At 41.2% G+C, this 15,833-nt stretch overlaps 1 protein-coding gene across 3 annotated transcripts in view; it reads right to left on the reverse strand.

Annotated features, from left to right (window-relative positions):
* Positions 1–15,833, reverse strand: part of PTPRG (protein tyrosine phosphatase receptor type G) — a 403,269-nt gene that overhangs the window by 154,131 nt on the left and 233,305 nt on the right. For all 3 annotated transcript variants that reach the window (XM_069966943.1, XM_069966945.1, XM_069966944.1), the window contains exon 5: positions 13,799–13,894. In XM_069966943.1, the coding sequence (XP_069823044.1) occupies positions 13,799–13,894 (96 nt within the window). The remainder of the gene's footprint in view (positions 1–13,798; positions 13,895–15,833) is intronic.

Genomic DNA, 15,833 nt, shown 5'->3' on the forward strand with positions numbered 1-15,833 from the left:
GCTCAGTTTCTCCTGCCCTTCCTTCCTGTGACTGTATTTTCTCCATTTGAGAACATTCTTTCCCTATACCTTGCACATGACTGGCCAATAAGCCCATTTATTATATAGGGTCACATACATGTCTCTGAGCCCTAAAGGTTGGAACATCCAGATTTAGGTCACACCTCTCCCAAGTGCAAATGTCGGCTTCACTATCGTTACAAATTGACTCCTTCACAGCTGAAGTGATACAAATGCATGAAAAAGAAGGGCGACCGTAGAAGTAAAGGGAAAAACTAAGGGAGAATGTAGGAGTTATAAATCTCTTTCGTCTTCAATAAGGCTGGGTAGCAATACCAGACACAGCCTGTGGACAGAAAGGTTTCTGGAAAAACAAAGAGCAACCCCTGTAATATTCTGCAGCACATCTCAATATCACGAATGGCCCAATGCACCACACCCAGGCTGCATTTATCACTCAGCTAGCCCTAAGCAACAAAAAGCAATTCTTTCATTGCATCAGATGTAGTAAATTATCCTCCTCCGAAATATAATCCAATTGAGGAGACAAACCACTTTACAAAGGTTTAGCGGCATTTGCATTGTGCATGAGGGATCGGCAATGCTCGGTCTTATAAACAGAACAAGTCTCATGTGTCAAAGTACTTTGTAAGTCAATGTCTCACATAATAATAGGTAAATTCAAGTCCTTGTTAGATATAATGAGATTTTAAAAGCAGACACTGACTCTTATGTTCACAATTCCCCATCCACTTATGAGAACACTAATGTAATAGGGGACATGTGAGCATGACAGCTTCACCGAGAAGGGACGCCATTTGCCACAAATACAATCCATTGCCTTGCATTCCGAATTCTAGCTTTGTTATGCTATAAATGTAGCGCAAATTGGAAGAGGCAGATTGAAACCTATGAAAATAGTATTACTTACGGAATATGGCAGTGGTCCCTAGAATCTGCTCCTCTCTCTATGTAATTGGCTTTGTTGCTCAACAAGTTTAAAATGTGAACGGCAGGCTGCCTGGACATGTAATGGGTTTTATCAGCTTGTCTTTCCAGCCAGTCTCCCTGGCATGCTGGTTGAACACTGCGCCGTGCAGGTAATGGACACCAGACGCCGGGAAGCGACTCTGGAATAAGACCAACCAAACACAACACAACTATTGTGCCGAGATCAGTGCATCCTTCATCTTCTGTTCACTCTGCAGGGATTCCGAGTACATACTATGGCAGATAAAGATGGTTTAACTTTCATTTATACACATACACTGTTAACCATACAGAAGACTAAAGCTAGCCATACACTTCAGAATGCTGGAGAAAGACCGCTATCTCTAACCAGCCGTACTCGTACAAGCTTGCTGTGAGGTCTGAAGAGGGGAATAAAATGCTGCCAAACATCTCTGGTGGCGGCTTATCTCTCTGAAAAGGGTCAAAATTCAAATGCCATTGGGGGTAGAGTAGAGACGTCCACTTAGGCCTCATTCACACATTCAGTGATTTTTTAAGTCGCAAAACCTCCAGCTATTTTTTCTCCATGATCCGTAAAAAGTAATCCGAATTTGCATCCATTTCCATAAAATGTGAATAGTAGTAGTTTGCATAGATTTGATCCGTGTTTTTTGGGGACGTCACGGATGTGACACCCGTGACGTCCATAAACAATACGGATCCCATAGACTCCTATTGGTAATCTGTACCGCAATCACAATCCGCACTAGGACATGTCCTTTTTTTTTATGGAATTGATTATGTATAAAAATTAACACATACTTTGTCAATAGCCCAATATAAATCAATGTGGACTAAGTTGAATACGGATGTGAATACGGATCCACAATTACAGACAACTTTACGGGGTGTGTGAATAAGGCCTTACACATCGCATTGTTGGCTGGTACTGTTGAAGAGGTTTGACCAACAGTTATATATTTAGCCAGTTTAAATAGAATTTTACAACCTCAGAAATACGGAAAATTAAAAGCAGGTTCTAAAAAAAAAATAAAGCATACATGCCTGCCCTAATGCTGCTGCCACTCTAGCAGCTAAAACCACGCCCCGCTACCCCCAGTTCTTAAGATGAATTGACCCTGTAGGAAATGCCTGCTCAGCCAATCACTGACCACAGTGGTGACCAAGGATGGGCAGTGACTGACTGAGCAGGCAGTTCCAGTGGGGTTGATGTGTCACAGGAAGCAGAGGGGACCGGAAGCAGTCAGAGCAGCAGCCAGGATTGAAGGGGAGCTAAATATGCTTTATTTTTATTATGGTGTAGGTTGTATACATGTAACAATTTGTAATCTCCTTTCAAACGTGAAACCATTAAGAGGAGGGCAGGTGCATGTCATGAGCACCACCTGCGGACAAAACTACGATTGCATGCGATGTCCAATAGAGGTTCTATGTTGGGGCGACATTGTGCAGTCACTGGATATTGCATGCGGATGTGGTTTCTCCTGCATGCATACACCCACCCACCTATCATGTCCGAAGGTAAACTTCTAATATGAGCGAAGTGTGGATGTAAGGGCCAGGGAGCAGAACTCGTAAGACTTTTTCTGCTCCTGGTAGCCCCTTAAAAGCAGGGTACAAATCTGCAATCCTCAGGTAGCCCTAAAGCTTTAAGGCCCCAACAAAAGACAGGGTGCCATAGAGAATCACTACTTATACGGTCTATAGGAAAATAAACTCACTCCACAGCACATATCCACAATGTAAACCAGCAGAGGTGTCATCCACGTCCACACTGCAGCCATGCCCACAGTACAGCAGCGCCCTTTAAATCTTCAGCTAAATCTAATAAATTATTCAGCTTTATATAATGAAATGGATTTAATACATTATATGGATTTAAACATATTCATAAATAAATGATTTACATACTGTACTTATCCTATGCCTTTATATTGTGCAGAGCTTTCTACTGGGAGAGCCATTTCATTCGAAAATCAAAACCTCACCAGAAAATATAACACTCGGCGGTATCACTAACTAAACCACTCAACTATGCAATCACATGGGGGCTGCGGATGTATTCATGTGCAACGGTGGGACATGTGTCCTTTATAGATACAAAATTCTGTGCCAGTGACTTATATGAACTGTATTTCTGACTTTGTATGGAGGGGTGTCCTATTTATTTATTTTGATTAATTTCCTATGAATCTGTGATTAAGCAAATAAAAAGTAGTTTGCTACACTACATCATGGATATATTGTCCCCTAGAAGTTTTGCATGTGTAAATATACAACAGCCCTTAGAGTCCCTATGGCCCCATAATACAGAAGTATAGGGACTATGTGACACTGTATATGCTGAGTGTGCATAGTTTTTGCTGTGCTCAAGAATCAGGGTAAACTGAGTGACAACCCCTGACAGAAAAATAGCTGGATGGCATCCTTATCAACCATCTAGGAAAGGACAACTCAAGGACATCCAGGATATGTACTGGTAGAATTTTTATAGCACCATTTAGGGGTCATTGACTGTTTATCTATACCCTAAGATTATACACTAGTACATTTATCTCTTTGGCATCTTTATGACCATTTTATAGGAAAATAACGTGTATAGCTGTATGTGTACATTGATCAGCCATAAGTTTAAAACCACTAACAAAGGCATCTTATCATGGGATAGCTCAGGCACCAAGTTAAACTACAATATCCATCCATGCCATGATGGGAATTGTAGTTTTGCAGCAGCTGGAGAGCTACAGGTTCCCCATTCCGGCTTTTAAAGGAGAAGTCTGGTGAACATTTTTATTTATTTAAGTATTTTATTGCCCCCCAAAAGCTATAGAAATACACTTATTACGGGAAATGCTTCACTTCCTGGATAACATGGTGATATCACGACCTGACTCCCAGAGCTGTGCGGGCTGTGGCTGCTGGAGAGGATGATGGCAGGGGGATGCTCAGTGTCTCTCCAGTGCCCTGTGCCCCTCAGTGTCCCCCTGCCATCATCCTCTCCAGCAGCAGTTTCGGCACCATGAAGAAGACCTATACAAGGCAGAAGGTTTTAATGTTATGGCTGATCGGTGCATTCTCTGCTTTATATTTTTCTTCCATTCAGTTGTAATGTTCATCCCCCTGATGCTTTATTTTAATAGAACTTCTTATGTTTTCTAATTAGTTCTTTTGGTGAATTAGAGCTTCACAACCTTAGTTACAATAAAAGCCAATTGAACTAAACCAAGGTTCATTTTAAGTCCATCTGGAGGTTGTTAAGACAAGGATGTGGTTTAAAACGTTCTTCGGTGCGTTTTGCATACTCCCTGTAGAGGTAGCTCATTTGAACTGTTCCTCTCTTCTCGGAGATGTAGAAAGTAGTGTAGAGACTAATTGGAACACACCAATGTTCAGCCGGGGGTTATAGCAAAGCGGCAATGATCGGCTTTGAACTTACTGCGCTCTTATTAAATTTGCATGTTGCATAATGTAATTGATTTGGTAAGTGTCTAGAACAGACAGATATTGAATACAAGAGAGGATAATGCAAGTCTTATGTAGCCATATGATTGATCATTTCACAAGAAGACCTCCCAGTTCCATGCCCTTTTTAGCATCTTAAAGGAGCTTCTACTTATTCCATTCAGCTTCCTAACCTAACTACTCATTACAATGACAAAAGTAAATACTACCTGGGTTCTCTGTAGGTTTCTGAAGCGAGCAGCAATGTAGAAATATGACAAATGAAATAGATCTATACTCTTAATATACTTTATTTGCCTAGACTGGTTAAGATTAAAGATGAGCCAACTGTATTCGAGTCGAACGATCGGCATTTGATTAGCGGTGGCTGCTGAACTTGAATAAAGCCCTAAGGCTATGTGGAAAACATGGATATAGTCATTGGCTGTATCCATGTTTTCCAGACAACCTTAGAGCTTTATCCAAGTTCAGCAGCCCCAGCTAATCAAATGCCGAACGTTCGGGCTCGGATTGACTCGAACCCGAACCCGGTTAGCTCATCTCTAGTTAAGATATGAGGGTAAGCTTAAGGGAGAAGTCTGAAGGGGATATCCAGGAGTGGAAATACATGACTGCTTTCTTCTAGAAACAGCCCTACTCTTGTCTTCAGTTTGGGTGTGGTTTTGCAAGTCAGTTCCATTGAAGTGAATAGAGCTTAACTGCAAAATCAACACCTGAACTGGAGACACAAGTGGGGCTGTTTTTAGAAGAATGCAGCCATGTTTTGTTAGTACCATCCGTTTGAGAGTAAATTTTTACCGGTTGTGTCTTTTAAAATGCGCCGGGTACCTGGTTAGAGCAAAGAAAATCTGAAACAACGAGACAAATTGGTGTGGCTGTGCCCCAGGTCTGCAACGAAAATCCTTTCATATTTCCAGCCTTCCTCATTATTAGCAATGTCCCCAGACAGGATTTCTATTCATCGCTCCTCAAAAAAAGCACAACTGTGCCGCAAGGGCAATCATGAAATGCTCTGGAATCTCTTAATGTCCATTTTGAAGAATAGGTGGGAGTTCAAATTACACTATAAGCTCTGTTAACAACTAAAATCAACTAAAATGGCAGATACCATGATATAAATCTAAAAAAAACACCATTATCCTCAAGGGGTTCCTGCTATTTACTGTTTTGCTCCTTTTATAGAACAGAAGTATTGCAGATGTAAATCCGTATCCCAAGTCCATCAACTATTATGAGTCATTCATATCAATAGTGCACCTTTTGGGAGAAAAGGGTCCTTTGTCATCAACACCATGGCGCTGGAACCAGTCTTTGTAGACATTTTTACTAAATAAGTACTATGTTTGGGGCAGAAAAATGTACACCCTTTCTCCAGCTTAATACTCTATGGCTGTATCCATGTTTTCCCAGACTCACTAGGGCTGCATCCAACTTTTGTGCTCATCTGTAATACAGAGCACTTGCAGTTGGAAGGAAACTCATCAATAAATAATTACAATGAAATCTCTAGAAAAACTCAAATAATAAGAGCATATATTCAGGCAAAAAACACATAATAAAATTAACACTCGACAAAAACGTTTCTTCAATGATCAGTGTTGTTCGACCAGTTAATCGCCTAATTGAGTCACCGCACATTAATGGGAAAGTCAATATAGACACAGTCCCCCATTCCCCTCACACAAGTCATTTGGAGCTTGCATAGAAAACCAAATGAATTAAAAATGTTCCCTATCCAGGGAATTGCAGAATAATTTGCTTTTTCTTTGGATAATTGTAATCAGCAGGTTGCCTCGTCATCAATCTTCCTCATAAACCGCAAAGGTTGCGAGGTAATCGGAGAGCTGTGATGGACTGCGGGAATTTTCATGTATCAAATATCTAAGCTTGCTTTGCAAATTTTCTTTCATATAACTCCCAGGAAGCATCTGTTATTGCGATTGAAACCTTCAAATGTAGGTCTCTCGTTGCAAATAATTCTCTTTTGTCATTAATGTCGCTATTTAATAGTTAGGTATAAATCTCTCTGATATGAATTTCCCCACTGGTGTTACTAATAATAATAATAATAATAATAATAATAATAATAATAATAATAATAATAATAATAATAATAATAATAATGTCTGCTTTAGACCTATAGGCTCAGAGAGAAATACTATACAGCAGTGCTCTCCGGTCACTGGCCTGGAAACCACTTGTGGTTCATATGCTCCCTAAAGTGGTTCTTTTGGTAAATATCTTATTTCTGGATTTTTCACCAGGGCCATATAGCTGACTCTTAGCCCATAGGTTCATATGCATGATCAGGCAGCCTTTTGATAAGTGATGGCTGGACCTGTTGATTTTGGCAGTACTGGCTGACCATCTACTATGTATGGGGTCTTCCGAACCTCATCTGAGAGGGGAAACCAGAAGGATCTGGCATGTTGGATTTCAACTGTCCTTTCCTTTGTTCTCAAGGAGATAAGACACCAAAAAGTGGTCCAGGAATGACTTTAGTCTTCTTCAAGTTGAGATTACTGTACATGAAAGACTAGCTACAGTGAGCATGCATGTATATATAGGGATCGAGAGATAAAGATATTAGCCAATAGCTATATTCTGTGTATTCCCAGCTTTAAAGGACAACTCCCACGAAAATTTTTTTTAGCTTATTTAACACACATTACAAAGTTATATAACTTTGTAATGTGGTTAAATACCCGGTCTGGCCCCCTTCCCCCACTTTCGGACCCCCAAACCCCCCGCCCGGAAGTTAAAGAATATATACATTACCTATTACGATCGTCACGGTCCTCTTCTCCCGGGCGGCATCTGGTGACGAAGACGTCAGAGCCGGGGGGCGGTCCGGGTCTTCTTCCTCCTCGGCGCCTTCATAGAGAGTGAATGGGACGGAAAAGGCTGCTGGTGCACATGCGCACCAGCAGCCTTTTCATTGGCTGGAGCGCATCACATGGCTTCCAGCTTCGTCAGCCCTGATTAGCTGAGGTTGCTGGAAGCCATGTGATGCGCTCCAGCCAATGAAAAGGCTGCTGGTGCGCAAGCGCACTGGCAGCCTTTTCCATCCCCAGGACCCGGAAATCAGAGACATCGCTGGACGGCGGACGGCGGTGACGGTGAGGCGGACGAATGGAGTGGCGATCGTCACCGGAGGGATGGCGAGTATGGTGTCTGTGTTTTTTTTTTTGGGGGGGGTCCCGCAGGAGTTGTCCTTTAAAGTCAAAGCTTGTCAGTAATTTTCTAAGAAAAATATTTTTTTCTGGTTAGTTATTTGATTCTCTTCGGAAATTAGAGGGTGGCCAATCCCCTTTGAAATGCTTTGTTATCCACTGAGACTCCTCGGTTAGCCATGGCTAATCCTGACCTGCTAATGACAAGGAACAATATATAGGACCTTTGTTTTCCATGTGCTTACCATAGATTACTTCATTCACCGTTCTGATCCAACACTAGAGTTACCAAATGTGAACAAACCCACACACGTGAGTGTTAGATAAAAGTTGCACGGTTCTGCGGGTGATATCAGTTTCACTGTCAAAATGGTGGGGCCATTGGATGGCGGATGTAGGTCCCTACTTTACTGAAAATTTATCACTGCTGGGAATTAACATTGTCCCTTACATGTAGGAGTCATTTATATTTTCTAAAGTATTAGTGAGCCTCCAAGGGTGTACAGCTCCTGTGTAGCTTTACAAGTTGCAGTATGATATTCTTCCCATGATAAAGGCAGACAGATATAGCTACAATCAGTTTTCTTAACGTCCTCATATGCTTCAGCGATGCGTTGACCAACCCCACTGACACTCTAATGGGTATGGGGCCTCTCGACAGGTGATGCTTGGCCAACAGCTGTTGAATGTGTACAGGCACCTTTAAGGCAGGTTTTTTCGGGGGAAAGAAAGCATCAACCTTTCAGGTCAGGGCTCGCTTCCCCCTCGTTCCTCACTCACTGTCTGTGTTATTACATGCTCAAACAGCAAGTGGAGAGGAGCAGGAGGGGCTGCCTGAACGATCCTTACATCTTTCGGGTAGCCTATTGAGGTCATTGGGGGTCTGCAATATACAATAGAACCTCACATCCGTGTGGTAGAAATTTCTCTGGCACCAAGGCCTGGGTGAACGTTCTGGAGCCCCTTACAGCTACACCTTAGTAGAATATTAGACTTCACTGCAGTGATACTTTCAGGTTTTGAGTGGAGCAAATATTCAATTATATTCTCATTCTTATAAGACTTCAGTTTAATTCCTCTTCAATTTACAAAAAGAAAAAGAAAAAAACATTTTGGAGATAAGTTATTAGCTTTTTATAATCGCAGCATCAATGAAAAATAAATGTATTCCTTGTCATCAAACTCTGCCAACCTCCGAACACTTCAGCTCCTCTCTTCTCATTGCATTATCATACAACACATTCACAAATTAGACTCAAATGGATCATCCAGCTGTTTTTAAGCAGAACGTGCTCAGTAGAATTTAGATTTTTCAAAGTGTGCTGAATATTTCATTCCAAAAATGTTCTTCAATGAATCTTTAACTTCACTAATATATTCCTTGTCCCCTTCTCCACCGCTTGCCCAGATGCATTAAACACGAGCAGCATGGAGGGCACACACTGTTCTAGTGTCAGTCCTGGTGTGGCTTCTTCACCACTGACTACACCGCCGATGAGTCTTTTTATAGAAGGCCTTTCAGGATTGTAGGAGGAAGAAATGTCCAAGTTTTGTCGCACCTGTTTTGCCTCCAGTCTCTGCCAAGCACACTTACCAAAGAGAAAGATTAAGACGCCTTGTATTTCTCTAATGAATTCCGCTAGATGCCAAGTTTCTTCGTTCTAAAAAATAATAATCACACTACAAAACAAGAGCTCAGCTACTTTAACTTATCATAAAACATTCTGTGTAGCACAGGAGCAAGTAATATGTTACAGGGAAAAATATACTCACAACTCTGAAAATTAATCTTTTACAGTTTTTGAAAAACATGGCTGCCGTCTTCCAAAAACAGCACCACACTAGTCCCTGGGTTGTATGTGCTTTTGCAGCTTACCATGACTAACTTCAAAAGGGACAAAGCTGTAATGCCACATACAACCCGTGGACCAGTGCGGCACTTTTTTTTTGGAAGAATGCAATCAAGTGTTTCCTCAGAAAGCTCCTATGCTTTGGTTGCCCTACTGCCACGGCTCATCCTTAGACCTTGGACGCCACATATTAACACAGACACGATCTGCAGCATTGACAACGGGCTACAGAACGCAGCCATCGCCACCAGCGACTAGCACACAGGGGTGTCAGCGGGCATCCAGTTACCAAGACCAGAGATCACGGCCTGAGCCCCTTGTAGTTCATATGTAATCTGATGTACAAAGACTCAACATTCCAGCAATCCCTGAAGAACCCAGGGATGAAAGAATAGGGCCTTATTCCAGTTGTATCACGTATAATTGACGTACTGGACACTGCATAACCAATTAGCTTCACCGATCATTGGTGGGAGCCATTCCCGGCCACTAAAGCGAAGACTCTTGCTGCTATTGCATGTGATACTACACCCTTCAACAAGGGGACAATATAAGATATATTTCTATATACCTACATATTATCCATACATTACCAGCAGGGATAGTCCCACCAGGCATAGGGGACACCCAAATGAGGTGGTAATTAGCGGTCAGACAGTGACTTTTTAGGACATACACTGTGTGTGTGATTTAACAAACATGGTGTAAAGTGTAACTGGCTCAGTTGCCCCTAGCAACCAATCAGATTCCACTTTTCATCCCTCACAGACTCTTTTGAAAATGAAAAGTGGAATCTGATTGGTTGCTAGGGGCAACTGAGCCAGTTTCACTTTACACAATGTTTGCCAAATCTACCCTGTGTGTCCACCAGTAACCACAGCTGTGCTAAATACTGGTTTGTTACGTTTACTTCCTTTCAACATGATAATCTGATATAATAAACCTAAGATTATTTTTTTCTTAGTAGTCCACCACAGTTGTTACTTTTAGTTCACATTGTTTGTCATATACCCTGTGGGGACTCCTGAACATAGTATTACAGTGGTCTTCCTAATCTTAAGTGGCTCAAAATAGCTGTATGTCTATGAATTATGACTATGAAACCAAGGAAGCAAATACCAAAACTCCTTCAAAGACTAACTGCGCTTTCTGAATTTCAGTGTTTCTGGTTTAATATATGAAGATTGGGATGTAAAGCAATAAATCAAAACAGGTTTTTGTTTTTATTCAGGGTTCCATGACAGTAGGATGGTAACACCCATGGAAGCTTTAGAGGGGTATTCCCAATTCCAAACATTATCCCCTTTTCATAGGATAGGAAATGAACTGAGAAGTGGGGATTGACCCCTAGGACCCCCTCAAATGGGTAGAACAGAGGAATATTGAGATCCTGGGACTTGCTGACATTACAGAGCTTAATTTATTCAGGGCACACTTTTCAACCATCCTTGGAATCTGTGGGGGTCCAGGTGGTCAGACCCACTGATCAGCTTGTTATTCCCCATTCTGTAAATACGACCTAACATTTGGAGTTGAAAATACCCCTATATTGGTTGCAATCTGGCCTTCTTTAGGTATATGTATCAGAAATGGCTGAATACAATTTATCCTGAACCTCTATTGTGTTTTGTCCCAGTACGAGGTAACAGTCTTTCTTTTCTGAGCTGAACATGCAATTTATGCTCAGGTCTAGGTGTGGGAATGATCACATTAAGTAGAACGAATAGGCAGAGTAGAAGAAAAGTGACAGGTGCTTAAATATAGCAATCATGTACCCTGCTATATAATGAGAGCGGGCATGTTCTGTAAAGAAAAATGCCTGTTGCTGATGTAAGAGCAGCCCAGTCACAGTATATAGACTCTGCCCGGTGACTTGTCCCGAGAGAGCTATTGTTACCTCACAGCCAGTATTTTAGTAAAATTTGGAGAGAAGCCCAGGAGCTACAAGCACTTAGCGCTAGCAATTGTGATCCTTTCCATTATATTACGTTAGTGGCTGAAGTAAAGGAAAAAGAATTAAAAAAAGTGGAGAGAAAAACGCCTGGCATCTAAGACTTGCATAAGAACACCGAATTACAAGAGTGGGTTCACAAAACTCACTTAAGGGTACAAACCCACTTGACGTATTTGCTGCGTGAATCAGTCTTAAAAATAAGCAGGCAAAACGCAGTTTGGCTTTATACAATTGTTCTGCGTTAAAATACGCAATTGCGTATTTTTGAAGCATGAAGCTTGTTGTTAGCAAAGCATCAGTTGTTAACAACCTGTGTGAAAAACGCATGTAGCTTCATGCTTCAAAAATACGCAATTGCGTATTTTAACACAGAACAATTGTATAAAGCCAACCTGCGTTTTGCCTGCTTATTTTTAAGACTGATTCACGCAGCAAATACGTCAAGTGGGTTTGTACCCTAAAGCAGATCCAGAGAGGACGAGCTTTTATGACTGAACAGCACCGGCCTGCGACTTGTTTTGATGCAGAGAACAGAAACCTCCAACTGGTGATCGCCGCTTTCAAGTGAAAGTTCAAGAAAAATTACCACATGTCAAGCGCTAAGGAGCTGGACTCCCCACTTAACATTTTCCTCCAGCAAACAAACATGCATTATTTCTACAGTCAGGTTATTTCTCCGCATACCTTCAGAGCTTTTAACAGAAATCAGCAGCCAACGATGTGACAAAAGGTGAGAAAAATACTTTAAAAAAAAAGAAAAAAAAGATAGCATCACTGATCAAAAAATGCTCGCTGGTTGCCAAGGAGTGTGAAAAGAGGGAGCATAATAACTGGTCTTAAAGGAGATTTTTTTTTTTTTTTTTACTGAAAGTAAATTTCCACTACTGAACACTTTTTGTCTGAATAGGTCCAACATTTCCTAATATATTCTTTATAGTGGTCAGATCTCTTATAAAAACTCCCCTAAAACAAGTGATTTTAGTTCGTAACTGAAAGAAAACACAGGATGAGCTTTTTCTATCTGCTTTTTCATTGTGTGTCATATGGCGGCCATTACTGTGGCAGCGCAGTGTCTGTAGGGTGGTTGGGCTATGTCTGGCAGCATTGGGATTGCTAAGCAATTGTGTCACTGACTCTTCGGGCGCTGTTGTGGTGGTCACTGTGTGGCACTGTGCCATGCTTTGGTTAGGGACCCACATGAATCAGGAACCGTGAAGTGGCTTGTGGATCAAATTGTAAACTAACTCTAAATGCTAGTAATTATTGTGCTGAGAAGCAAATCATCAGCGATAAGTTTATCAATTTTAGCTATGTCATATTTTTCCTCCCCATAGAATATAAAAACACTATGGCCCACACACTCACACTCACTCACTACTATATATTTATTATGCACATACATTTACAAATGTTTACACGCAGTTACAGCCGCTCCTGTAGCAGAGAGGTCAGCAATGCAGAACCTTAAACAATAGACTTTTCTGAGTTATTATAATATTCTGGGCTCAGAACCAAGCCCATGCAGGGATCACACATAGTAAACACATTATAACCACTAGGGAATAAAATGGCTATTATCCAAAGCGTCCTGTCTGTTAGGATCAATTGCATTGTAAAAACTTTTTGGCATTGAAAATCTTATTTTCATGTCAACTTGAATGTATAACCCATATAAATGCTTTCATTTCAATCTGTGTATTAATGAAATAAATCTAGCAGTTTACCCTTTTACAGTAGTCCCACTACTAGAACCCCTCCCAATTGCAAGGATAGAGCAGCAGTCACTGTAAGCACTACGGCTGCATTCTTGGGGAGTGCTTGTATGTCTTGGCAAGTACCATAGATGAATGGAGCTTAATGTGCATGTCTGTGTACAGATGTATTAAAACGGGATCCCGTTCTCGTGATTGGCGGGGGTCCCTGAGATCATACATGCATCACCTATCCTATGGATGGTTCAGTACAACCCCTTTAACTCTATGTAAGCTCTGAAGATCTCTTAGCAGTAATCTGCCCCTAGTGGCAGTTACAGGTAAATGCTGCTCCTGTGCATCTAGAAGATAGGCAGTTCAGTATCCCCTTCCATTACAGGCCTCATAGTTCTTGCACGTTCTGCTTTTATGGTAGGCAAATTGGTACTCTTCCTAAACGTAAGCTGAATCCTATTGATCCAGTTGTGCCCCACACTTCTATATTAAATACAATAAAAAAAAATCCCTCACTCACTGATATACTTTAGTTAGAGGAATAGTACATTTACGATTAAGAGCCATCCTACAGCACTCCAACAGAGTTGAAGAGAAATCAGATGGGGTCGGTGGTACCACAGGCAGAATACAGGCAGCCAGTCTTGTTCATCACTCTGTAATCATACTGGTGTGACTTACCTGAAAGAAGACAGACATGGCGGCGATCAGCCGCTTATCCATAATCGCTGCCCCAAAGCTGTCAAAGTCATCAGGATTGTAGGAATAAATCTGCATCTGTTAAGAAAAAAAAATAGTTTGCATTTAGACATTGAGAGGTTCTGATGATTTCATAAGTTTATAGGAATTCCAAGGCCTTTCAGATAAGCGTTCCTGACTAGTGTTCGTGCTCCCAATACTAAAGTGCATCAATCATCATATGATTATAAAGCGTATCTATCGTTTCAAGGATCATGCTTATCCCTCTAGATCACATCTGGCCGGTGTATAGCCAGCACTGTAGCCTATGTTTACTGAAGGCAACACATAAGGGAATACTTCAACCCCTGGTCTTTCACAGTTAAATCCCTTTAATTCTATCATAGGGCATGTTCAGTAAATTGTCATCCAGTGGCTTTTATGAATTTGAATAAAGTCATGTTAGACTACATTGATCAATGGAGCCAGATACCACCATATTTTAAAATCAAAAATATAAACTGCCCCCTTCAACAGGACTGTCCCAAGACCACTTAAAGGGCATTTCCCCACCAACACCACTCATCAAGGAATAAATAATAAGTGGATAACCGATGGGAGCGCCAATTGAACAGGGACTTCATGCCCATATCTTAAATGGAGTTGTAACCAATGTCGGCTATCTTTGTCAGGCCCTAAGAGCTGACATTTCAGACCAACTCTCCATTTCAACTGGACATATGGGACCTCAACTCTTATGATCATGGGGGTACTAGAAGTCAGAAGTCAGACTAATCAGACACTCATCACCTATCTGCTTTTAATTTTCCAAAGGTCCTCTGAAAAATCGGTGCAAGAAACTTGACATTTCAATTTGTGTAAAACAAATCTTGCAAGCCGGACCACAAAATGAGAGAGGTTTTATCAAAACTGTGGGTACCACAACCCTGCACAGGCTAGAAACACCCCTGGCCTCTGTCTGCAATACACACATGCAGTCACAATGAATTAACAAACACACTTTCACATCTCAGATGGTAAAATAAAGCAAATAAAATACACCTGCACAACGCGTTTGAGTCATAGGACGTGGCTAATGCATTTTGATTTATCGGCCTCAAACTGCGAAGAGTACAAATCCAACAGTTCAATATACAACTGCGCATAATTTGTCACAGTTTAAGGACATCATTTATTAACAAAAATGAGGTGTCTGACAGAGCGCATGGAGCAGCCAACTATTTACTCTGCAGAGGGGAGAGAAAAAAAAAAAAAAAAAAAGATATATCATCGTATCCCAGGGATTGTATTTTACTTAATGCAGTCTGTAGTAGGGAAGTCTGTTATATACAACTTCATAGAAATTAATTCTTTTCGCCAACACCTTCCTGCCCAGGCGTCATTAGATGATGGAAACGACCTCTAATGCAAGGTCACAATAAAACACTGTGGTTGCTGATGATGGAGATCAGTCGATAAGGAGACAAAGTTAATTGCTTCCTAATAGAAGAAATATCCCACAGTAAAGACCACTTTACACTCTTGAAGAGGATGGGTTAGGTGTCCCTACATTTCTCTTCTAGTAATTACTTGTATGGCCCATTAAATAACAATTCTAGAGCATCCTGTCTTAGAACTCTGCACTGTTCTCTACCTACTGTTATACAGTGAGTAAAGTGAGCTGCAGTGTAAAGCATGAAGGATGGCTGGAGCACAGCCTTAAAGGGGTTATCCTGACTTCGAGAAACGATGCAGCTTGTTCCATAAACTGCATAACTCTTGTCTCTTGGGTGGGCTTTTGCTATGTAGGTTTCTTTGAAGTGTCTCCCAAACTGGAGACAAGTGTTGTATCGTTTCTGGATTAAGGTGGACACGTTTTTCTAATCCGGGTAACCCCTTTAAAGCCCAAAAAACTTTTTAAATATTATTCCTGAGACCGACACTCTTTAGGAAAACAAGCAGGGATAAGCAGATTGGTTTGGGTCTGAACATTCAACAATCTAACTTAAGATTTTGCTGGTCTGTATGGATACATAGA

The sequence above is a fragment of the Dendropsophus ebraccatus genome, chromosome 4 (genome assembly GCF_027789765.1).
Source record: "Dendropsophus ebraccatus isolate aDenEbr1 chromosome 4, aDenEbr1.pat, whole genome shotgun sequence".
Lineage (NCBI taxonomy): Eukaryota > Metazoa > Chordata > Amphibia > Anura > Hylidae > Dendropsophus > Dendropsophus ebraccatus.